This window comes from Anomaloglossus baeobatrachus, chromosome 12, assembly GCF_048569485.1.
Source record: "Anomaloglossus baeobatrachus isolate aAnoBae1 chromosome 12, aAnoBae1.hap1, whole genome shotgun sequence".
Lineage (NCBI taxonomy): Eukaryota > Metazoa > Chordata > Amphibia > Anura > Aromobatidae > Anomaloglossus > Anomaloglossus baeobatrachus.
The window spans coordinates 86,614,041-86,640,548 of record NC_134364.1 but is presented as its reverse complement, the minus strand read 5'-3'; the positions used below and the strand labels follow the sequence as shown (position 1 = coordinate 86,640,548).

At 49.0% G+C, this 26,508-nt stretch overlaps 1 protein-coding gene across 7 annotated transcripts in view; it reads right to left on the bottom strand.

The window, feature by feature from the left end:
* Positions 1 to 26,508, bottom strand: part of NPAS3 (neuronal PAS domain protein 3) — a 687,349-nt gene that overhangs the window by 656,347 nt on the left and 4,494 nt on the right. For 2 of the 7 annotated variants that reach the window (XM_075329904.1, XM_075329906.1), the window contains exon 1: positions 1,100 to 1,308. The exons of the other annotated variants lie outside the window; for them this stretch is intronic. In XM_075329904.1, the coding sequence (XP_075186019.1) occupies positions 1,100 to 1,149 (50 nt within the window). In that variant the 5' untranslated portion in view covers positions 1,150 to 1,308. Of the gene's footprint in view, positions 1 to 1,099; positions 1,309 to 26,508 lie in introns of those variants that run through there. 7 annotated transcript variants of the gene reach the window in all.

Sequence of the window (26,508 nt, the reverse complement as noted above, 5' to 3'; positions counted from 1 at the left end):
GCTATCTCCTATATGCTGTGCTGTCTCTCCTATATGCTGTGCTGTCTCTCCTGTACACTGTGCTGTCTCTCCTATATGCTGTGCTGTCTCTCCTATATGCTGTGCTGTCTCTCCTATATGCTGTGCTGTCTCTCCTGTACACTGTGCTCTCTCCTATATGCTGTGCTGTCTCTCCTATATGCTGTGCTGTCTCTCCTATATGCTGTGCTGTCTCTCCTATATGCTGTGCTGTCTCTCCTATATGCTGTGCTGTCTCTCCTATATGCTGTGCTGTCTCTCCTGTACCCTGTGCTCTCTCCTATATGCTGTGCTCTCTCCTATATGCTGTGCTGTCTCTCCTATATGCTGTGCTGTCTCTCCTGTACCCTGTGCTCTCTCCTATATGCTGTGCTCTCTCCTATATGCTGTGCTGTCTCTCCTATATGCTGTGCTGTCTCTCCTGTACACTATGCTCTCTCCTATATGCTGTGCTGTCTCTCCTATATGCTGTGCTGTCTCTCCTATATGCTGTGCTGTCTCTCCTGTACACTATGCTCTCTCCTATATGCTGTGCTGTCTCTCCTATATGCTGTGCTGTCTCTCCTGTACACTATGCTCTCTCCTATATGCTGTGCTGTCTCTCCTGTACACTATGCTCTCTCCTATATGCTGTGCTCTCTCCTATATGCTGTGCTGTCTCTCCTGTACACTGTGCTGTCTCTCCTATATGCTGTGCTGTCTCTCCTGTACACTGTGCTGTCTCTCCTATATGCTGTGCTGTCTCTCCTGTACACTGTGCTGTCTCTCCTATATGCTGTGCTGTCTCTCCTGTACACTGTGCTGTCTCTCCTATATGCTGTGCTGTCTCTCCTGTACACTGTGCTGTCTCTCCTATATGCTGTGCTGTCTCTCCTGTACACTGTGCTGTCTCTCCTATATGCTGTGCTGTCTCTCCTGTACACTGTGCTGTCTCTCCTGTGTCCTCCTGTGCTGTGTGTGCGCCTGTCATGCCGGCACTGTGCCTGTGCTGCGGGCAGAGCTCACGTTTTCTGTCACACTCGCCGTGTAGACTCCGCTATCCGCAGACGCTCGGGCCTTTCCCATCCACGGTCTTTCTTACCGTTCTCTGCGGGAAGGGTCCTGCTGATAGCCGGGCTTGGTGGGCGCCATGTTCCGGGCAGCGGCCCCGAGATGTCCGTATGGTCATTCCGTGCCCGGTGTGGGGGAAGCCGCCATCCTGCGCTCACACACAGCCCCGACCCTCAGCCTCCTCCTCCCGAGGGTGACAGCGGCTGTAGCTACGGCGCCTGCATCCCTCCATCAGTGCGCTCCATCACCGCCCTCCCGCTCCTCCTCTCCCCTCCTTCTCCTCGTTCCCTTCCCTCTCCGGTCCCCCCTCACCTAGCCCTAACGTCTGGTGGCCGGAGCTCCTGCGGCTCAGCCGTGCTGCAGGTCACACAGCGCGGAGCCGGTCACACAGCGCGGAGCCGGTCACACAGCGCGGGGCCGGTCACACAGCGCGGAGCCGGTCACACAGCGCGGAGCCGGTCACACAGTGTAGGAGCCGGTCACACAGCGCGGGGCCGGTCACACAGCGCGGAGCCGGTCACACAGCGCGGAGCCGGTCACAGCGCGGAGCCGGTCACACAGTGTAGGAGCCGGTCACACAGCGCGGGGCCGGTCACACAGCGCGGAGCCAGTCACACAGCGCGGAGCCGGTCACACAGCGCGGAGCCGGTCACACAGCGCGGAGCCCGTCACACAGCGCGGGGTCGGTCACACAGTGTAGGAGCCGGTCACACACCGTAGGAGCCGGTCTCACAGCGTAGGAGCCGGTCACACAGCGCGGGGTCGGTCACACAGCGCGGGGTCGGTCACACAGCGCGGGGCCGGTCACACAGCGCGGGGCCGGTCACACAGCGCGGAGCCGGTCACACAGCGCGGGGCCGGTCACACAGTGTAGGAGCCGGTCACACAGTGTAGGAGCCGGTCACACACCGTAGGAGCCGGTCACACAGCGCGGAGCCGGTCACACAGTGTAGGAGCCGGTCACACACCGTAGGAGCCGGTTACACAGCGCGGAGACGGTCACACAGCATAGGAGCCGGTCACACATCATACGATCCGGTCACATAGCATACGATCCGGTCACACAGCGCGGAGCCGGTCACACAGTGTAGGAGCCGGTCACACAGCGCGGGGCCGGTCACACAGCGCGGAGCCAGTCACACAGCGCGGAGCCGGTCACACAGCGCGGAGCCGGTCACACAGCGCGGAGCCCGTCACACAGCGCGGGGTCGGTCACACAGTGTAGGAGCCGGTCACACACCGTAGGAGCCGGTCTCACAGCGTAGGAGCCGGTCACACAGCGCGGGGTCGGTCACACAGCGCGGGGTCGGTCACACAGCGCGGGGCCGGTCACACAGCGCGGGGCCGGTCACACAGCGCGGAGCCGGTCACACAGCGCGGGGCCGGTCACACAGTGTAGGAGCCGGTCACACAGTGTAGGAGCCGGTCACACACCGTAGGAGCCGGTCACACAGCGCGGAGCCGGTCACACAGTGTAGGAGCCGGTCACACACCGTAGGAGCCGGTTACACAGCGCGGAGACGGTCACACAGCATAGGAGCCGGTCACACATCATACGATCCGGTCACATAGCATACGATCCGGTCACATAGCGTAGGAGCCTGTCACACAGCGCGGAGCCGGTCACACAGTGTAGGAGCCGGTCACACACCGTAGGAGCCGGTTACACAGCGCGGAGACTGTCACACAGCATAGGAGCCGGTCACACATCATACGATCCGGTCACATAGCATACGATCCGGTCACATAGCGTAGGAGCCTGTCACACAGCGCGGAGCCGGTCACACAGTGTAGGAGCCGGTCACACACCGTAGGAGCCGGTCACACAGCGTAGGAGCCGGTCACACAGCATACGATCCGGTTACATAGCATACGATCCGGTCACATAGCGTAGGAGCCGGTTACACAGCGCGGAGACGGTCACACAGCGCGGAGCCGGTCACACAGCGCGGAGACGGTCACACAGCGCGGAGACGGTCACACAGCCCGGAGACGGTCACACAGTCCGGAGACGGTCACACAGTCCGGAGACGGTCACACAGCACGGAGACGGTCACACAGCGTAGGAGCCGGTCACACAGCGTAGGAGCCGGTCACACAGTGTGGGGTCGGTCACACAGCATACGATCCGGTCACATAGCGTAGGAGCCGGTCACACAGCGTAGGAGCCGGTCATACAGCGTAGGAGCCGGTCACACAGAGTAGGAGCCGGTCATACAGCGTAGGAGCCGGTCACACAGCGTAGGAGCCGGTCACACAGCGCAGCATCAGTCACACAGCGTAGGAGCCGGTCATACAGCGTAGGAGCCGGTCATACAGCGTAGGAGCCGGTCACACAGCGTAGGAGCCGGTCACACAGCGTAGGAGCCGGTCACACAGCGTAGGAGCCGGTCACACAGCGCAGCATCGGTCACACAGCGTAGGAGCCGGTCACACAGCGCAGCATCGGTCACACAGCGTAGGAGCCGGTCATACAGCGTAGGAGCCGGTCATACAGCGTAGGAGCCGGTCACACAGCGTAGGAGCCGGTCACACAGCGCAGCATCGGTCACACATCGTAGGAGCCGGTCACACAGCGTAGGAGCCGGTCACACAGCGCAGCATCGGTCACACAGCGTAGGAGCCGGTCACACATCGTAGGAGCCGGTCACACAGCGCAGCATCGGTCACACAGCGTAGGAGCCGGTCACACAGCGTAGGAGCCGGTCACACAGCGCAGCATCGGTCACACAGCGTAGGAGCCGGTCACACAGCGTAGGAGCCGGTCACACAGCGCAGCATCGGTCACACAGCGTAGGAGCCGGTCATACAGCGTAGGAGCCGGTCACACAGCGTAGGAGCCGGTCACACAGCGTAGGAGCCGGTCACACAGCGTAGGAGCCGGTCACACAGCGCAGCATCGGTCACATAGCGTATGGTCGGTCACACAGCGTACGATCCGGTCACAAAGCGTGGAGCTGGTCATACATGGGAGCCGGTCACACAGCGTGGGGCTCCATACAAGTTGTGTCCTCTGTGCTGTCCCTGCTGTCACTGTTGTGCTCCCCTCCTATACATGTAGCGACCACCATTGTTCAGGGCAGGCACAACCTCTGAGGAGAGAGGATTCTGGGGGGACAAGAGAGTAAACAATATATCAAACTTTTTATAATTTTTCCCACCAAACTGCACGTATACTAGAGGGTTTACATAATACCCCATAAGGGGACCTGTCAGCGGGTATGAGCAGCAGGAATCACAACCGGTATTGCCGCCATTTATGTTTCACTTTGAACCGCTGCGGCCAAATATGATGCAACTAAATGACAAGTTCAAGAGTCTGGCCCCGGTGGCTTCTCCACCACTCCCCTTGTCTGACAAGTGTCCCTATAACGTAGCCGGAGAGCGGGTGAGTCTTGGTGAGCAGCGGACCAGACTGCTGCAGACCAGACTACTGTATACCAGACTGCTGGGAACCAGACAGCTAGGAACCAGACTGCTGGGGACTGGACTACTGGAGACTGGATTGCTGGGGACCGGACAGCTAGGATCCAGACTGCTGGGGGCCGGACTGCTGGAGACGAGACTGCTAGGGTCTGGACTGCTGGGGACCGGACTGTTGGAGACTGGACTGCTGGAGATGGGACTGCTAGTGTCCGGACTGCTGCGGACCAGACTGTTGGAGACTGGACTGCTGGAGATGGGACTGCTAGGGTCCGGACTGCTGCGAACCAGACTGCTAGAGACCGGACTGCAAGGGACCAGACAGCTAGGAATCGGACTGCTGGGGAATGGACTGCTGGAGACGGGACTGCTAGGGTGGGTACTGCTGCGGACCAGACTGCTGGCGATGGAACAGCTGGGGACTGCTAGGAACAGAACTTCTGGAGACCTGACTGCTAGGGACGGATTTGCTGGGAACTGGACTGCTATAGACCGGACTGCTGAGGACCGGACTGCTGGGGTCTGGACTGCTGGGAACGGAACTGCTGGGGTCTGGTCTGCTGGAGACCGGACTGCTGGAGACCGGACTGCTGGAGACCAGACTGCTGGGGACCAGACTGCTGGAGACCGGACTGCTGGGGACCAGACTGCTGGGGACCAGACTGCTGGAGACCGGACTACTGGGGACCAGACTGCTGGGGTCTGGACTGCTGGGAACGGAAATTCTGGGGTCTGGGCTGCTGGAGACCGGACTGCTGGAGACCGGACTGCTGGGGAGCAGACTGCTGGAGACCGGACTGCTGGGGACCAGACTGCTGGAGACCGGACTGCTGGGGACCAGACTGCTGGGGACCAGACTGCTGGAGACCGGACTGCTGGGGACCGGACTGCTGGGGACCAGACTGCTGGGGACCGGACTGCTGGGGACCAGACTGCTGGGGACCAGACTGCTGGGGACCGGACTGCTGGGGACCAGACTGCTGGAGACCGGACTGCTGGGGACCAGACTCTTGAACTCGTCATCTAGTCACATTGTTCCTTTCTTCCCAGAAACCTGACATGCGTGAGTGCGGAGCAGCCTTTGTTGTAGTGGGGGAGTAATACAGTAATTTCAGAGATACCCTACCTTGCAGCAATAATGGAGCCGGTCTCTGGCTCCTGCTGTCTGTGATTTGAGGAGCATGAATCAGACGACAGGTTCCCTCTAAGCTCTCCTCAGACTGAATACAGACCCCGCACCACGAATACAGGCTCATAAAGAAATACAACTCCTCCAAAACTTTGTAAACTAATAGGGTACCTAGATCACGCCCTCTAAATCAATAAGAACCGGAAATAGACCCTCTAAAGAAGTGACAGCGGACCAACCCTTCCCCTTCCCAATAAAAAAAGATCATAGCCAAAAACATTGAAAATACAGAACCAATCACCAAAATCAGAATACTAAATACTAGTCCAATCCCCCACCACCTAAATACACATCATAGCCCAAACCTAAAAATTACAGACAACTGAAAATAAAGACCCTGAAACCCTACTATGATACCCCAAATGAAAGACAATTCCATTTTACATACCTGGGAAGGACCAGGCTTTTCCCTGTTCACGAACCCTATGGCAGACCCAACACTACACCTTACCTAGCTTAGACCTAATACTATGAGATGTTCAAATACTCACCTCTCCTTGTTCCTTCCAGCTCCTGTGCTCCTCTCTAACCTCCTATGCTCCCCTCCTCCCTCTCACTCCTGTGCTCCCCTCCACCCTCTCACTCCTGTGCTCCCCTCCACCCTCTCACTCCTGTGCTCCCCTCCACCCTCTCACTCCTGTGCTCCCCTCCACCCTCTCACTCCTGTGCTCCCCTCCTCCCTCTCACTCCTGTGCTCCCCTCCTCCCTCTCACTCCTGTGCTCCCCTCCACCCTCTCACTCCTGTGCCCCCTCCACCCTCTCACTCCTGTGCTCCCCTCCACCCTCTCACTCCTGTGCTCCCCTCCACCCTCTCACTCCTGTGCTCCCCTCCACCCTCTCACTCCTGTGCTCCCCTCCACCCTCTCGCTCCTGTGCTCCCCTCCACCCTCTCACTCCTGTGCCCCCTCCACCCTCTCACTCCTGTGCTCCCCTCCACCCTCTCACTCCTGTGCTCCCCTCCACCCTCTCATTCCTGTGCTCCCCTCCACCCTCTCACTCCTGTGCCCCCTCCACCCTCTCACTCCTGTGCTCCCCTCCACCCTCTCACTCCTGTGCCCCCTCCACCCTCTCACTCCTGTGCTCCCCTCCACCCTCTCACTCCTGTGCCCCCTCCACCCTCTCACTCCTGTGCTCCCCTCCACCCTCTCACTCCTGTGCCCCCTCCACCCTCTCACTCCTGTGCTCCCCTCCACCCTCTCACTCCTGTGCTCCCCTCCACCCTCTCACTCCTGTGCTCCCCTCCACCCTCTCACTCCTGTGCCCCCTCCACCCTCTCACTCCTGTGCTCCCCTCCACCCTCTCACTCCTGTGCTCCCCTCCACCCTCTCACTCCTGTGCCCCCTCCACCCTCTCACTCCTGTGCTCCCCTCCTCCCTCTCACTCCTGTGCTCCCCTCCACCCTCTCACTCCTGTGCTCCCCTCCTCCCTCTCACTCCTGTGCTCCCCTCCACCCTCTCACTCCTGTGCTCCCCTCCACCCTCTCACTCCTGTGCTCCCCTCCTCCCTCTCACTCCTGTGCTCCCCTCCTCCCTCTCACTCCTGTGCTCACCTCCACCCTCTCACTCCTGTGCCCCCTCCACCCTCTCACTCCTGTGCTCCCCTCCACCCTCTCCCTCCTGTGCTCCCCTCCACCCTCTCACTCCTGTGCTCCCCTCCACCCTCTCACTCCTGTGCTCCCCTCCACCCTCTCGCTCCTGTGCTCCCCTCCACCCTCTCGCTCCTGTGCTCCCCTCCACCCTCTCACTCCTGTGCCCCCTCCACCCTCTCACTCCTGTGCTCCCCTCCACCCTCTCACTCCTGTGCTCCCCTCCACCCTCTCATTCCTGTGCTCCCCTCCACCCTCTCACTCCTGTGCCCCCTCCACCCTCTCACTCTTGTGCTCCCCTCCACCCTCTCACTCCTGTGCCCCCTCCACCCTCTCACTCCTGTGCTCCCCTCCACCCTCTCACTCCTGTGCCCCCTCCACCCTCTCACTCCTGTGCTCCCCTCCACCCTCTCACTCCTGTGCTCCCCTCCACCCTCTCACTCCTGTGCTCCCCTCCACCCTCTCACTCCTGTGCCCCCTCCACCCTCTCACTCCTGTGCTCCCCTCCACCCTCTCACTCCTGTGCTCCCCTCCACCCTCTCACTCCTGTGCTCCCCTACACCCTCTCGCTCCTGTGCTCCCCTCCACCCTCTCGCTCCTGTGCTCCCCTCCACCCTCTCACTCCTGTGCCCCCTCCACCCTCTCACTCCTGTGCTCCCCTCCACCCTCTCACTCCTGTGCTCCCCTCCACCCTCTCATTCCTGTGCTCCCCTCCACCCTCTCACTCCTGTGCCCCCTCCACCCTCTCACTCCTGTGCTCCCCTCCACCCTCTCACTCCTGTGCCCCCTCCACCCTCTCACTCCTGTGCTCCCCTCCACCCTCTCACTCCTGTGCCCCCTCCACCCTCTCACTCCTGTGCTCCCCTCCACCCTCTCACTCCTGTGCTCCCCTCCACCCTCTCACTCCTGTGCTCCCCTCCACCCTCTCACTCCTGTGCTCCCCTCCACCCTCTCACTCCTGTGCTCCCCTCCACCCTCTCACTCCTGTGCTCCCCTCCACCCTCTCACTCCTGTGCTCCCCTCCACCCTCTCACTCCTGTGCCCCCTCCACCCTCTCACTCCTGTGCTCCCCTCCACCCTCTCACTCCTGTGCCCCCTCCACCCTCTCACTCCTGTGCTCCCCTCCACCCTCTCACTCCTGTGCCCCCTCCACCCTCTCACTCCTGTGCTCCCCTCCACCCTCTCACTCCTGTGCTCCCCTCCACCCTCTCACTCCTGTGCTCCCCTCCACCCTCTCACTCCTGTGCTCCTCTCAACACTCTTGCTCCTGCGCTTCCCTCCACCCTTTTGCTCCTATGCTCCCCTCCACCCTCTCACTCTTGTGCACCCCTCCACCCTCACTCCTGTGCTCCCCTCCACCCTTTTTCTCCTATGCTGCCCTCCACCCTCTCACTCCTGTGCTCCCTTCCACCCTCTCATTTCTATGTTCCCCTCCACCCTCACTCCTGTGCTCCTCTCAACACTCTTGCTCCTGCGCTTCCCTCCACCCTTTTGCTCCTATGCTCCCCTCCACCCTTTCACTCTTGTGCACCCCTCCACCCTCACTCCTGTGCTCCCCTCCACCCTTTTTCTCCTATGCTGCCCTCCACCCTCTCACTCCTGTGCTCCCTTCCACCCTCTCATTTCTATGTTCCCCTCCACCCTCACTCCTGTGCTCCCCTCCACCCTTTCGCTCCTGTGCTCCCCTACACCCTCTCATTCCTATGTTCCCCTCCACCCTTTCGCTCCTCTGCTCCCCTCCACCTTCTTGCTCCTGTGTGCCCCACCATCCTCTCATTCCTATGTTCCCCTACATCCACTCACTTTTGTCTGCCGCACCACCCTCTCGCTTGTGTGCTCCACTCCACCCTTGTGCCCCTCCACACAAATGTCCTGCTGCCATAGCAGGTTTTTGTCTCACTGGTGCTCCAGGTTGGCGGAAAGGGCAGAGGCGTGTGTCTGATTTACTGACTGTTACAGGAGATCTCCCCTTTACTTACTATTCTTTTCTCTGCCTGGACATAGATGGGAAGATTACCCCGAATTCAAAAAGTGGTTTGGTGTTTTACGCTGCTGTTGGTAAAAAAAGGACAAGCTGTAAAAAGAGATCTGCAACAATCGCAATGATTTTCTATGAAGATAATTGCTCCCACTGATGTAAATGTAGTTCATTGTTGTCCCCAGCTGATCAAACACTATAGTATCAAATGGTGGAAAGAACCACCACATGAGGGTTTCCTAACATATAATTGGTTTAGAAGGCTCATACTTAAAGGGACTCTCAGCACAGAATGAGTGTTCATACCAAGTACAGGTACTTGGTGCACCATGGCGGGGCCAAACATGTAAGTGCTCCTTCCCAGCTAATCGTTTTCCATCTATTTTCACTTTTTTCTGTCTCTATTAAGCCAGTCGTCAATCAAAGAAGAGGGGGAGGGTGGTGATAGGGGGAAAAACAAGCTGGTGGGAAGGTGCACGTAAATGTTTGGCCCCGCCATGGTGCACCGGGCACCTGTACTTGGTTTAGGAAGTCTTTCTTTGCTGACAGAGTCCCGTTAAGATCCATTTACACTGTACGCTTATAGAGAACATATCATACGAGGATCACTCGTTTCTTCTTCGTTCCGTCTAAACAGACTGCCGGTTACCCAACAAATGAGCAGAACACTCAATCATCAGGGAAAATAATCTTTTGTGCTGCTCTAAGGGGTACTTTGCACGTTGCGACATCGCAAGCCGATGCTGCGATGTCGCACACGATAGTCCCCGCCCCCGTCGCATCTGCGATATCCTTGTGATAGCTGCCGTAGCGAACATTATCGCTACGGCAGCTTCACATGGACTCACCTGCCCTGCGACCGTCGCTCTGGCCGGCGAACCGCCTCCTTATTAAGGGGGTGGGTCGTGCGGCGTCACAGCGACGTCACACTGCAGGCGGCCAATAGGAGCGGAGGGGCGGAGATGAGCGGGATGTAAACATCCCGCCCACCTCCTTCCTTCCTTCCACATATCCTATGGAAGCCGCGGTGACGCCGGTAGATGTTCCTCGCTCCTGCGACTTCACACACAGCGATGTGTGCTGCCGCAGGAGCGAGGAACAACATCGGACCGTCGCGTCAGCGTAATTATGGATTACGCCGACGCTGCACCGATGATACGATTACGATGCTTTTGCGCTCGTTAATCGTATCATCGAACCTTTACACACTACGATGTCGCATGCGATGCCGGAAGTACGTCATTTTCAATTTGACCCCACCGACATCGCACCTGCGATGTCGTAGTGTGCAAAGCCCGCCTAAAGATCATCATTCTCAGCAGCATCTTGTGTAACCAGGACCTGCTCTGCCAAGAACAATGGCAGCCTATGTGCACTCACCTAAACTAGCAGCCTTAGATCTACGTATGTGGCTATCTCAGGTCAGAAGACCTGCAGTTGGCTGAGGAATTCGGGCCATAACATAGACTGTACCCTTATGCCAAAATCACACAGGAATGCCTTTTCTTGTGTGAAAAAATTGGCTGAATTTTCAACAGAGCACTGGATTTTTTTTTTCAGCCATTTTTGTTTGTGTGTCTGCTTTTACCATCAGTATGTTATATGTACAGGCTCACACTTGTCCAGAAGAGAAAGTTTAATCCGCTGGTGGGCCCTGCTTAGTCATTGGCCTCTATGTATGAGCAGTAGTTGGCACCACGTATTTTACTCACTATACACAATGGCAGCATCTCACCATTCATTTACCAACTACTCAGTTTGTCATTACATAGAAACAGAGATACAGTGTCATGATCCAGGACCGGTATTCCCCGCTCCAGAGTTTCCCAGACCCAGCCTGATCATGTGAGGGGTTAACTCCCATCAGCCTTGTTCTGGTTTCAGGAAACACTATGTCTGATCACTGTACTGTGCTGGTTATAGTTTTGCTCTGCAGCCTGTGACTGGCTTTGGTGATATTTCCTGTTTGATCTGACTCCTTGTTACTGTGTACTGACCTGTATCCTCCCCCATTCATCCGTCTGTCCCAGTCCCTGACTTCCCACTGCTGTCAGTTGTTTACCCATCCTGGTTTATCCTCTTCCCGTGTTTGTGTCTCCTCACCCTCCAGTCTTGTCTTCTGTTCCCTGTGCACTTTTTGTTCCCCTCTGCATACCTGATCTCCCGGCATCCGACCTCGGTACTGTTTTCTGACCTGATCTTGATCCTCCCTCTGCACTGACTTGACTTTCCTGGCTAGACCTTGACTGCTTGACTACTTGATTTCCACCTGGTGGTTCACCTGTGAACTGCCTGCTGAAGTTACTCTGCTGTAATTCAGTCTCCTTTCTGTTACAGTGTCACTTTGACTCTGCTTCACTACTCTGCTGCCATCTAGAGGGGAATACACTGTACTTCGTCTTACCAGCCTTTTGTACAGCGTCACATGCAGGTAATGTATTATTGTTATGTAGCTAAACAGTGACCCCCAGAGTCAGTGGTACTGGTGGGCTATTGGCACCCCGCTCCAACACTTTATATTTCCCATATGGAAAAAATGCTGTAAAAACTGAAAAGAAAAATAAAGGAGGGGCGCAAATGATGTCTTATCTGGCGATACCAGAAAGAATTTACCTGGTGCAGTTGTGTAAAGACACAACCACTATTAACGTATTAAAGACAGCTGCTGCAGAACCCATGAAGATAGCGATGAAGTAGATGGAGGAAAAGGGTTAATCCACGCTGCCAGAAGAAGATCACTGAAGATTGATGGAGATTAAAACATCTGATTTTATTGTTCTACGCATTTCAGACTCGTACGGCTCCTTCTTCAGGAACAAATTAAAAAATAATCAGGGATCATACAACTTCGAAACGCGTAGAAAAATTAAATCAGATGTTTTAACCTCCATTGATCTTCAGTGATCTTCTTCTGGCAGAGTGGATTAACCCCTTTCCTCCATCTACTTCATAATATGCAAAAAACAAATAGCAATTTCTCAAGTTTCTCTTAGCAACACGTCTGTGAAGAAAAGATTGCAGACAGATACAACTAGGGTGGCATCAGTCTGCTGTTTTTTTTTGCTGACCCAACTTCTAAATATTTTTAAGCCAGGTACCTGCTAGTTTAAGAGAGTCTGTCCCCTAATAAAAGGAATGTAAACTAAGCAGCTGGTCATATATGGGACTAAGCCCATATAATTACTGTTATATGCTGTTATATACTGTTTACTGCTGTAGTCCAGTGTTCTCAGAAACTGTTATCCAGAAAACAATCCTTATTCATTATGCAAATGAGACTGATTGGTGCCCCCTCGACGTTGCGAAATGTGCAGTTCACTATTTTCCCCCCTTTCCCTATTCTGATTGGACAAGCAATCTCTGCTTCAACTGAAAACTGGCATTGCACAAACACAAAAAATACTTATCAGCCACTCCACCACCATCTGCAATTCCTGGTATAGAGATAGGGATGCACGGATCAGAGTCCAGCTGGTCACCAGAAGAAGCAATCCCAAAAAATCCAAGAAAAATCCAGCAATCCCAAACGATAAAAAATTCCAAAACTTTATTTCACATTTTAAAATTCCATGGTTAGGACTCCATTAAAAGGGAAACAGAGGACGCGTTTCGGATCCAACAGAACCTTACTCATATCAGAGTATGAGTAAGGATCTGTTGGATCCGAAACGCGTCATCTATTTCCCTTTTAATGGAGTCCTAACCATGGAATTTTAAAATGTGAAATAAAGTTTTGGAATTTTTTATCATTTGGGATTGCTGGATTTTTCTTGGATTTTTTTGGATTGCACACACACACCAACACTGCAGGAGTGGAACGGTTGCACACATATCCCCTTCTGCTCTCTCTGACGCCACTCTCTTACTACACTTCTATACCTAGTGTCCACAGCAGACAAGAGAGAGGGATGTCCGAGAGCACACTCAGCTTTAAGGTTAGGGCTGTCAGTCAACATATGGGGAGTTAGTAAGGCATGGTGTTTGAGGGGGGTCTGGGGTCCCGTTCTTAAAATACATGTGGGTTCCATTGACATAAATGGCGTCCAATTGTTTTCTTTAATTAAGTCAGTCATTTTAATCATAATTTTTAATAATATATTTAATATTTTTTAATATAATGCTAACATATTTAATAAGTCAGTCATTTTAATAATAATTTTTAATAATATATTTAATATTTTTTAATATAATGCTAACATATTTTGCAGCACTTATTTTAGGAGAGATCGATAATGGAAATGCACATGTGCACATATCCTAAGTTATACTATCACATAGGTTTGGTTGATTCACCGCAAATGTCACTCCGGATATTGAAATCAGTGATGAAAATCTGCAACATAATTGTAATTTAAAATATAAAATCTGCGCAAAAGGTCAATTTCTACAAGAATTCCCAAAAATGATATTGCACTGATGAAATTGGTAAGAATTCCTGCACTTAGTGGAATACCCGCTATAATTTCTGCAAAGAAAATGGGAACAAAAAATCCTCAGGGTATTTGTACCCTTCGGTTTGAAATCAGTGCTACTTGCGGCATGAGAGGAGACGCATGAGAATTGTTTTTCTCCACCCATAAGCCGAATGAGATGCTACCGTCAGCCGTCCAGAAGCAACATTCAGAAGACGTTAGCTGTCTTGCTGTCTGCATGTTCAAGCAGTAACAGAATACTCCAATACGCCACCAGTTGCTGAGAGACTAATTGAAATGTGACAATTAATATGTCTGCACTTCCCGTTGTCACTTTTACATAGCCGGCCAACACAACAAAGCGAAAAAGTAAAAAATAAATCATTAAAATACAAAACTGTTGCCCATCAGGTTTGCTAATGACTCATATATACAGTGTGTTCACCCATATCCTGTCCACCGCCATTAACTTGAGAACGGCGGCAGCTATAGGAATAGAAGTGGTGTCTAGGTATAGTAAAGTAGCCATGCGCTACGCAATGTAACCACCTATAGCGCCACCTGATGGAAAACAACGGAGTTAGCATTTTTATCTAAAAAACGGAATGAGATAGAGAAAGAAAGTGAAATAAAAAATTGTACGGCATCATCAATTCAATACGAATTGACACCTTGCATACAGAAATGCTATGATATGAAACCCATGACCCCTCCCAAAACATTGAATGCTGGTTACGCATATGGTGCTCTTTTAACTTTGATGCTCAAAGTGGCCCCCGTCAGCTGGACTTTGGACAGCATACTGAATCTTGCTGCACGTTGTGCAATATGGTAGGTGACACGTTTGCACAAGCATCTGTGATACGTCATCGTAGGTCCTGCAATGTTGGTGGAGGGGTCGCATACACCTGAGTTTTGATGTGACTTCACAGAAAGAAGTCCAATGGGGTCAGGTCAGGTGAGCGTGGAGGCCACTCCACACAGCCACCATACCCAATGACTTGTAGGAAAGTCCCCATGAAGTATCGCTTCAAGTCCGCAGCCTTGTGAGTTTTACACGTTCTAATCATATTCGTATTAAATTGATGATGCCCTACAATTTTTTAATTCACTTTTTTTCTCTATATCGGTCCGTTTTTGAGATAAAAAATGCTAACTCTGTTGTTTTCCACCACGTGGCGCAATGGGTGGTTTCATTGCGTAGCGCATGGCTACTTTACTATACCTAGACACCACTTCTATTAACATAGCTGCCGCCATTTTCAAGTTAATGGTGGCGGACAGGCTATGGGTGGGCACACTATATACTATATGGCAATTATGTGATTTTTACCACTGCATAAATATTCGTTATTGTACATGTGAAAAACACATTCCACTTAGCTATACATGATCTCTTTATCATTTTAGGCTGACGGCAACAAGGGAAACATTTTGTCAATTTTGGTGTAGCTGCAAAGCCACCGCAACATGATGTGACACTTGTAACCCCCAACCTTAGGGTCAAGATAAATTCACAAGTCAATAATATTAATTAAAAAGTCAATGGTAATTAGAATAGCTGTAATGTTAGACTTAACTGTCCCGTCTTAACTAGCAACTCGCACATATACTCAGCAGTGGCTGCTTTTAATCTGGGACATCTCTCAGTAATATAACACATATATAAGCAATACTGAATTTTTAGGCTACTCTACTGACACCTAAATTGAGAGTTCCACTCGTTTACTGGAACAACACAGAGGATTTCTTATTTTATGGTGGTAACATCAAAAACGTTCCATTAGGACTTGTTCACATGTGTGTTCATGACATTTTTTGCACGTTTTTCAAAGGTAAAAAGTGCTGCGCTGTATCAGCAAGGTGGATGAGATTTCACAAATACGCACATATTGCTTATTTCCTCATGGATAAGAATCATTAAAGGGGTTTATTTCAGATATACAGTATGTAAATTCTTTAGGGTACATGCCCACAATGAGTTTTATTCGCGTTTGCAGCATTTTACAGTAGAAAAAAGTGGATGAGATTAAGGCTAGAGTCACACTGGCGTATGACTCGCACGAATGCAGTGACAAAATCTCACATTGCACCCGGCCTCATGTTAGACAATGCTGCAGCTCACATATGTGAGTTTTTCCTCAGCGCTAAACGGACTGAAGAAATGATCTCTGCATGCTGCGATTGTCTGTGAATCTCACATCATTCGCACCGATACAAGTCTATGGGTGCGAGTGAAACATTGGACTGCACTCGGATGACATCCAAGTGCAGTGCTATATACGCACAGGCTGACAATGGAGATGGGAGAGATCACTCTCTCTCCTCCGCAGCAGTGATCCGATTGCAAGATCGGATCACAGTTGCATGACACTCAGATCACGCTCGCAGAGGGTCATTAGCATATCTCATCCGATGCTATGCGATCATGTGACTCCAGCCTAATAGAAATCTTATGTCCACTGCGTTTCTTCTTTATACCGTGGAAACTGACCAGCGGTGCATTTTTCAAGCCGCAGCATGTCAATTTGTCTTGTACGTTTGCACTGTTTTCTGTGTGGAATTTCCCCATAGACTTGCATTAGATGCAGAAAACGCATGTAATCCGCCCCTAATGATGCGAATACCAGGAATTTTGAAAAACAAAGCAGCTTTATTTAAAGGATGACACACCAGAGACAAAAAAAAAACAGTCAAAAATGCAATAAAAATGCAGGGTAAAAAAAGGCATACAAGAACACAATTAAAAAACTAAGGTGCAAAGATGGTCCAGAAACTCTACAACAACTCAACGGATAATGATCATGGGAACGTAGCCTAGAGTTTCTGCTGCATGTTTCACTCATGGAAATGAATGGGGAATAAAGCAAAATCAAAAACATAAAAAATAAATGTAAGAAAGAGCATATTTTATGCAGCATTTTTTTCTGGCAACACTGTGGATAGTAGTGTACAAAAATGTACTGCAAAGGGTACTTTTCCACTTGCGTACAGCTTCTGATGCGAGAGCATTGGAAGCGATATGCTAATGACCCTCTGCTGTGTGCGTCAGCCGAGGGTCATGCGACTGTGATGTGATCTTGCGATCGTATCACAGGTATGAGGAAGAGGCAGGGAGCACTTTCTCCGCATCTCCTTCGCTGTCTGTCTCTGCATACATCGCACTGCAGTCAGATGACATGTTTCACACGGTCCCATAGACTTGTATGGGGGGGGGGGGTGAGCCTAGTCTCGCTGCCAAACACAGCATGCTGCGATTCATTCTGCATGCCGCTGTGGCATGAAAAATCAATCGCAGATAGACACTGCCCCATACTTTTGCACTGGTGCGAGTGCAATCCAATGTTTTTTCAGATCGCACTCGCACATGAAAATCACAAGTGGAACAGTACCCAAAACACTGGCATATAGCATCAGATGTGAGATCCTAAGGACACTTGGCTCAACCTTTGCCGAGTGTCCTTCACAGTGATCTGATTCTCACATGTATCGGAGCATAGGTGAAGGGAAAATGGAGAGATTATTTAGACTTGTATAGGTGCACACTATCCTAAACACGCTGCCAAGTGCCACATGATGCGATTTTGTACTCATGCCGGATGGGCATGAGAAAAAAATCTAAAATCTGCTCTGCCTCATTGACTAGCATTGGTCCTAGAGCAGTGTGATATTTTCTATATTTTCTATATGGATGGTAGTGCAGCCAATCTAATGTGGTATATTTTGTGCTCTTCTATGTCCTTGCTGGGGCCTGTAAATTCTTTTCCTCCATGTTTGCAGAGTAGGAGGACGTATCTGACATAATGTATTTATTAGACGTCCCTACAATTGTCCATCACCCCTCTCCCTGACACAGTGAGTGAGATGCTACAGCTGCATCTCCCTCCAACCCCTTTGGTTTTCTCGTTTTATTCTGAATTTACAGTGTAAAATCCATTCCATTAAACAACCACCAAAAGGCCATATACAGGCCAATCAGCAGTTGCTTTACAGCCTGTTTAGAAAAGCCGCACATGTTCTATGCGTGTAGCACGATTGTAAAGCCGGGGTCACTTGCGTGTGACTCGCGCGGGAATTGCATCACATCGCCCGGACCGGCTGGCGGCTCTCCTGACAGGAGCTGGTTGGCGTCAATGTATTTCTATGCAGCTGACAAGCTCCTGTCATGAGAGCCACGGCCAGTCCGGGTTATGGGATGCGATACTCGCACGAGTCACACGCAGGTGACCCCAGCCTTAATACCATCGTACTGTGCCTATCACAAGCACATCTCCTGTTTACCCAGGACAAGGCATGCCATTTATTGGCCCATGTAGGCAACCCCGTATCACAGGTTTGCAAGGGTAAAATTGTTTGAAAAGTAATAGGTAATTTTTTATATACTTTATATAACTTTTTTATATACTCCGTAAAAATATAAAAAATGTTTTTATCCTGTACAGTTTTGACCTTTTTTGGTCGATACTTTGACCTTTTTGCGGGACCTTTGCTGCATGATTTTGGTGTCATTACATGGGTTCTTAATGGGACATTAATGAACGCTCGGCTGTGATTGGCTGCTGTGGGCAGAGAAGAGTTTTCTAACCCAGCTTATATAGAGTGTGGCGGTGTCCTTAGCATCCAATCAGAGCACAGCTTTCCCTTTACCTCAGCAGTATAAGAACTGAAAGCTGCACTGCGGTTGGTTGTTATGGGGCGCAAAGGCAGACTTTTTTGTCACATTTCATAACAGTTCAATGGTGTCCATAGCAACCAGAGCACAGCTTTCATTTTACCTCAGCAGTACAAGAACTGAAAGCTCTGCTGTGATTGGTTGTTATGGGGAGTAAAGGCAGACTTTTTTTAGTCACAGTTCATAACAGTGTGGTGGTGTCCATACTAGCATGCAATCGCAGCACAGTTTTCACTTTACCTCAGCAGTATAAGAACTGAAAGTTGCACTGTGATTGGTTGCTATGGGGAGCAAAGGCAGATTTCCTTTTAGACAGAGTCCATAAGAGTGTGGTGCTGATTACCACGATTCTGTCACGCTCCCGATCCGACCGTGCCGCCCACCACCCGTTGCTCCAACTCCCGACGTCCCCGCTCCCTGCCGAGCCCGCTCTCCTGCTACCCTGTCCATACCATTTCTCCGTCGGTCCCGGCTCCGCACCTCACACTGCAGCCACCTGCCCTCCAGCGTCCTGCCTCTCCTCCTGTGGTCTCAGCTCTGACTTCTGGGTTGAGGTCCTCACACATGCACACTAGAGGGCGCGCGTGTGCGCTCACCTAGACTTAAGGCCACGTCACACTAAGCAACATCGCTAGCAACATCGCTGCTAAGGAACAACTTTTGTGACGTTGCTAGCGATGTTGCTGTGTGTGACATCCAGCAACAACCTGGCCCCTGCTGTGAGGTCGTTGGGTGTTGCTGAATGTCCTGGGCCATTTTTTAGTTATTGCTCTCCCGCTGTGAAGCACACATCGCTGTGTGTGACAGCGACAGAGCAATAACTTAATGTGCAGGCAGCAGGGGCCGGCTTCTGCGGACGCTGGTAACCACAGTAAACATCGGGTAACCAAGAAGCCCTTACCTTGGTTACCCGATATTTACCTTCGTTACCAGCTTCCGCCGCTCTCAGCTGTCAGTGCCGGCTCCTGTTCTCTGCACACGTAGCCACAGTACACATGGGGTAATTAACCCGATGTGTCCTGCAGCTACATGTGCACAGAGCAGGAGCCGGCACTGGCAGTGTGAGAGCGGCGGACGCTGGTAACGAAGGTAAATATCGAGTAACCAAGGTAAGGGCTTCTTGGTTACCCGATGTTTACCGTGGTTACCAGCATCCGCAGAAGCCGGCTCCTGCTGCCTGCACACATAGCAGAGTACACATCGGGTAATTAACCCGATGTGTACTGTGGCTTGGTGTGCAGGGAGCCAGTGCTAAGCGGTGTGCGCTGGTAACCAAGGTAAATATCGGGTTGGTTACCCGATATTTACCTTAATTACCAAGCGCAGCATCGCTTCCACGTGGCTCTGGGGGCTGGTCACGGGTTGCTGGTGAGATCTGCCTGTGTGACAAGCTCACCAGCAACCCGTGTAGCGACGCTCCAGCGATTCCTGCCAGGTCAGGTTGCTCGTGGGATCGCTGGAGCGTCGCTTAGTGTGACATCTCACCAGCGACCTCCTAGCAACTTACCAGCGATCCCTATCAGGTTGTATCGTTGTTGGGATCGCTGGTAAGTTGTTTAGTGTGACTGGGCCTTTAAAGGGCCAGCACAGCTGTCCGGGATTTGACTACTAATTAACCTTGGGTATTTAAGACTTCCAATTCCCCATGGCCAGTGCTTGTTCAACGCGTCCCTGTAGCTTGTCTCTTCTACTAGTTGTTCAGGTCCCTCTATGCCTGTGCTTTGTGTAACTCTGTCTCTGCTTGCAGATCCTAAGTACCGTTCTGAGCACATACTTCAGCCTGATCACGTTAACCTGCACCAGTCTCCGCTCCTGGACCTCAGCCTGATCCTGTTAACCTGCACCAGTCTTCACTCCTGGACCTCAACCTAATCCCTGTGAGCTGCACCAGTCTTCGGCTCTGGACTTCTGCCTGATCCCGTTACCTGTACCTGGTTCAGATCGGATCCTATATCTATAAGACTCTATCCAATGACTCTTGCTGATCCCGGCTTTCGTGCATCTGGGCCCTCTGCGGTTACACCCGACAGTCCCTGTATAGGGACTCTCGAGGTGGCGTCGCAGGGGAGTCCGGTGCACTGTCCAGTGGGTCTACTCCCAGGACTATCCTTACAGATTCCTTTTAGTATTTAGTGCTTGTGGTGGATTAGGCATCTGCTTCTAACAACATGATCCAAATGGCTACAAGGGGGTGTTGTAATTTACCCAACCTTTGCTACATTTATGGTAGATTTGTAGTGAAGAAACAACAAAGGAACATTATGGACTTCAGTAGAAAAGTATATTATACGCACTTTGGAGTAAAACTACGTGATCAGGACAAGTCGCGGGCTTTACACATAGTGTGTTCTGTTTGTGTAGAAGAAATATAACAGTGGTCTAAAGGGAAAACAGAGGTTTGGTTTTGGCCTATAGTCTTGAGGGAACCGCAAAATCATAGTGATGACTGCTACAATTGTATTGGAAGAATTCACCCTTAAAAATAAGATTGAAATTATACACCCGGACCTTCTCTCAGCAATTCGCCCTGTGCCTCATGGTCAAGGAATACCTATCCTCTCACCTCCAGAAAAACTTGAAGATTCACCTGAATCAGAAGATGAAGAGAAGGATTTTGACGAAGACTTTCACGCTAGTCCCAAAGAGCCACAGCTTTTTTCACAGCTTGAATTAAATGATTTAGTCCGGGACTTGGACCTTCCTAAACATTCTGCAGAACTTTTAGGCTCTAAAGGAAAGGCTCTATCTCCTGGTACCTGTTGATCATGGTACAGAAGCACAGACAGAAAAGGAATTCCTTCCATACGTTTCTCACTATGGTGCTCTAGTAGTGTATTGCAATGATGTTCCTGGGCTGATGGAAAAATGTAACATTGAGTACAATGTGAGCAAGTGGAGACTCTTTATTGAGTCATCCAAAAAAAAAGTCCGAAAGCCGTGCTTTTACACAATGGCAGTGAGTATGCTTCTGTACCTGTAAGACATTACGTGGACTTGAAGGAAAGCTATGAGAATTTAGACTTTATTCTCAAGAAACCTAACTATATGGATCAAGGATCGTCAACATGTTGTGATCTGCAAGTTCTCTCATTGCTCCTCGGGCAGCAAGGAGGCTACACAAAGTACCCATTTTTTTGTGTGAATGGGACACCCAGGATAGGACTCATCATTGGAGCCAAAAAAGTTGGCCTACAAAAACATCTTTGCAGTCTGGAATCAAGAACATAGTTGCGGAATGTAAGTTGATCTGTGAAGCAGGAGAGACGAGTGGCACAAGAGGAAGGGTAGACCAGGGAAGATGTGAAGGAAGGCCCTGAACTCACTTGTGTCTGATCTCTGAGCTCCCCAAAGTCTCTACATGGCTCCTTCCACCCGTGCATGACCACATACCTAGGCCCTGGCTGACCCTGGACTAGCACTGTCTAATGCAAGGGCCAGAAAGACACTAGTCTTACTTCTTGTATAAAGACAACACGAGGAAGGGGAACAAATCAGTGTAACAGACTCAACATAGAACTCTAATTTTTCTCCAGAGAGAGATTCCACTGTATATACTGGAAAGATCATCCCTGCTTTCTCCAAAGACAGGCTCCTTCTCAGATGAGCTTAAAATGAACTCTAGCCAACATAGGGAGGAGAGAAAAGTGGATATTTATAACAGAAGGGAGTGGCTGCAACTGAGATTACAACTACCTGATTAATCACAGCAGGATAGAAAGGAACCTTAACCCCTTCAGCACCATATGGAATTAAATAAGATCCATTCAGGCTAAATGACGAATGGGCATTAAAGAGGGTCTGCGATCAACTAAATGCTGTGACCTTCTGATTCTAGATCCCTGAGATCACATCAGGCTGTAACACAATGGTGACATAATCCCACTAAAGTTCTTCTGCCACCACTCCACAAGCCACTAAGCTTGGACTGATGAAGCAGTTTGTGAAAGCTTTACTGAAAGAGGGAGAGACTTTAAGTACCTGTGTACCAAGTGTCAGGGACTGTCCAAAGCAAAACTAAAGGAAGGCATTTTTGGGGGTCCTGATATTTGAAAACTCATGAAAGAAGACATGTTCAAAACAAAAATTGAAAGCTTTTGAGAAAAGGGCTTGGGATTCCTTTAAATAAAGAACTCATGAAGAAATGTTTAGGTAACAACAAAGATCAAAAATGTAAGTCCATCGTGGAGAACATGCTGAAATGTTTCAAAGCCTTGGGTTGTCTGATGAATTTGAAGTTACATTTTTTACATTCCCATTTGGACTAATTTCCTGAAAACCTTGGTGCTGCTAGTGAAGGGCAAAAAGAAAGATTTCATCAGGATATCAAGGAGATGGAACGACGATATTAAGGTAGATGGAACATGAACATGATGAGGGACAACTGCTGGATACTTCACAGAGAAGATCCGCAGCCTTCACTAAGAGGAGAGGTATCAAGAGATAATTTGAAGAGAGGAGGAAAAGGCGCAAGAATTAATTTCCAATAACGTTGCAGAATGAAAGTTCAATAGATGTATGTATGTAATTTCATGCACATTTTGTGATAATCCATACATGATTATTAAAAATAGAAGTGTTTTTTAAATCAGCGCATAAGAAAACGTAAGAATCAGTCATTGGTTTGGAATAAAATCTAATAAACAAAAATTTTGCATACCTGCGTAATCAGAGAATGGGTGTTCGTAAGCGTTCCTTTCAAAAGCCTGTTCCCTGAATATTGGATCATCTAAATGGGCTATTGCTGTTCTAGATTTTTGGGATAAGTAAGCCGGCTCCGAATATTTACAGGGAGGCAAATTGGACGGTGCCATTTTCTGGCATTTGGATATATACTAAGTGAAATGCAAATGAATATATATATATATATACTGTATACACAAACACGTATATATTTAAATCTATATCTAGGTGTGTGTATATATATGTTTACACACATATATCAATGTATAAATATTTTTTGCAACTACAGAAACATTGTAAATGCTTTTTTGCTAAATTCTGCATACTAAATGGCTGAATGTGGCAATCATGTTTTTAGTGCCAGATGAAAGCACTTCTTGAACACGCAAAGGTTATTATTGGGTCATATATTTTCTTCAAAATATTAAAGTTCTCGGGACTTCAATGGAAATTTACATTAACCTTCATCCAATAACTAATGCAACGCCATATAACTGTATCTGTTCCCTACAGTGCAATTAACCGCTGTTATACAGTGAACAGCTACATACCGTAGTGATGGCCAGCAGCGGTCACATATGGGACGCTACTGCTGGGGCAGTAAGTACAGAGACTACAGGGATCAGGAAAGTCTCGGGGTCGGTAATGTGAGTATCGCTTCTTTTATTATTTTCTAAAGTGGTTTACAAAAACATTTTTACTGACAGGACAACTTCTTTATTTGTTGATAAATATATTAGTTTTAGAACTTGGACAATTCTATATTATTTGAAATATGAAGTATGTAGAACTATATTATATCGTACACCACAGGTGCCCTCTTGATACCCTTGTTACCCACATTACCCCTATTTGTATACCCATGATTCTGCTCTATGTCAACATCGTAATGACAAATTACGATGCCTAATGGTTCTATGCCAGAGTGACTAGATATACAATATTATGTATGATATATATTATATATAGACATGTATAAATGATGATAGAAAGCTGACGTTATATGCTAGTTCATCTAGCAACTTTAAAAATATACTTAGCAGATGACATATGGTGCATTTACCCATGCAGATCCATAATTTACAGAGACGAGATTCCCGCTGTAAGACGTATAAGACATATAATAAGATCAGCGTTGGAGGAATGCATGTTCTTCTATACAAGGGAACATTGATGGGCCAGCATAGTTCTCTGATCTCACATCCCACAATGTAATCCATCATAACATAAAGCATCTACGGAGACCTGTTATAGTCCATCTCCTGTGCAATCCAAGTGTAATCACCTTAGTCTTGTCATTGCTGCTCCCTGTGTGCAGTGCTGATTGGCATTTCCCGGTATCGGCGGGATTGAACTGATATTAGAGCTTATACTACATGGAATATCCTGATCTTTCCGTACAGCGGAGTGGCATTACATTTTCTTGTTGCACAAACTGAGACAACCGGGCCTTTTAATAGACAAGTGTGATATACAATGATGCCAAAAAGTGCTAACTATAATAAGAAAACCCCAATATGACTACAACTGTGTAATTCCATTAGCTCCATCCAACCAAGGTGATGTGTTATACATAGAATTTTTTTTTTTTACATTACATAGATGAACGATATACAGAGGAAATGCCTGCAGCTCCACAATAATCCCACCACTGTCCTTATAATGTCCCTATGATCAGAACCGACACTATTATTAGCTGTATGGACGCATTATATATATACGGTACATGATGATGGTAGAAATACAGACGGTTATGTGTTCAGGTAAAACTAATACTGTTTCTTTCTATGTATTCAATGAAGAGAAGGGGAGATGGGGAGTGTTTGTACATATGGGTACATACCGGTATGTACATGTGCACCGCTTACATCTACGCTCCTCATATGGGCACGCTGTGCTAGATATGATATATATTCCATTTATGAATTACCAATAAATCTATACGTGTGCGTGGACTTGACAGCAAAAAAAAAAATGAATAAATAGGAGGTCACAATAGAAGCTAAAATCCTTGGACATGTCAATAAACCAATACTGATCACACAGTGTTTTACATCTTCCAATTACAGGGGCTGACGTTCCCCTCGCTCAGGCCCTGTATGAGCCCTCCCCTCTCCGGCTTATCGAGCAGAGTTGATAGGTGATGCTGGAAGCTATGGCTGCCAAGATACAGGGCAATGCCATTGATGGGTTAACTCTTTCTGCACCAGGTGAATCGGCTGCACATTATTCGGCAAAGAGCTGGGGGCCACTTTGACAGCAAAAGGGTTGGACAGCTGGCTTCTAAAGTAATGGTAGTACAAGTAGATTGCCTGAAGAATAATTGAATTTCGGGGCTCTTCTGAAAGCAAACACTGGCTGCTCTGCCTCCTCTCTGTGCTGTACAGGGTGGCAAACTCACTGATTCAATTATTTGCTAGTAATTCAATGTATACTGTGTGCAGCATTTTACTATTGTGCGCTTTAAAGGGCTAGACACAATTGAATCTATCCATGCCAATTCCAGATGTCTGTGTATTGTGCGAAAGTCATATTCCTAATACTAAGTGTTGTTACGTCTGTAATGATGGCAAATTGTGCTGCCCATGGCCACGGCCTTCAGTCATCAATATATATATATATATATATATATATATATATATATATATATATCCAATGTATACCATTCTGTAAACCACAGCACCAAGCATCTTCAGTAACAAAATATGTGTTACCGCATCTCTCTATATAGACTATATATTGTGGTGTATTTGCCATATACACACGTCTGTTTCCAGTGACTGGCAGCCCTGCACACATTGTCATACAACCTGTTTCATTATAACACTACATAACTGGCAGCAGATGAATGTATTGTCTTCCTCTCATAGGGAAGCCTTTTATGTTTAGTAGCCGTCCGTCAAACATTATGATTGCAGAGTTAAAAAATATTAGGTTGATAAAAAGTCCAATTACCTAACGCATTGATATTTGTGTGCGTCATAAAAGAGAGCCATCTATTGATCTTCACCTCAATGATATATATCTATACAGTGTACAGCCTGTCTGCACAACACTTTGCTTTTCTATACAAACATTTTAGCCCGATCCTACTTGCTTTTACTTCTTTACTAAATTAACCCATGTGCTGACCCAGGCGGCAAGGTCAAGGTCATATTTTACAGATGCTTGATATTGAAAGTTAGAAGTCTAGACACTTTCTCTGTCCTCTAGCAAATACTAGATGGTAGCATTTGTACACTAGTTGTATTTAGTCTACTAGGACACATTGACTTTTGGTGATATGTGTGATATGTTCATACGCAACACATGATCCAAGAGCTACAGATATATAAATCTGACGCATCTACTGATGACATAGATAAAAGTATATATAATGAATGGTCCGCATATTGTAGCATTGCTGCTGCTAATAATGAACTATATGGGTAATAGTCTGCTACACTGGGAAAGTTTTGAATGAATGAATGAGTGAATGAAGAGGCCTTAGCTCATATTCAG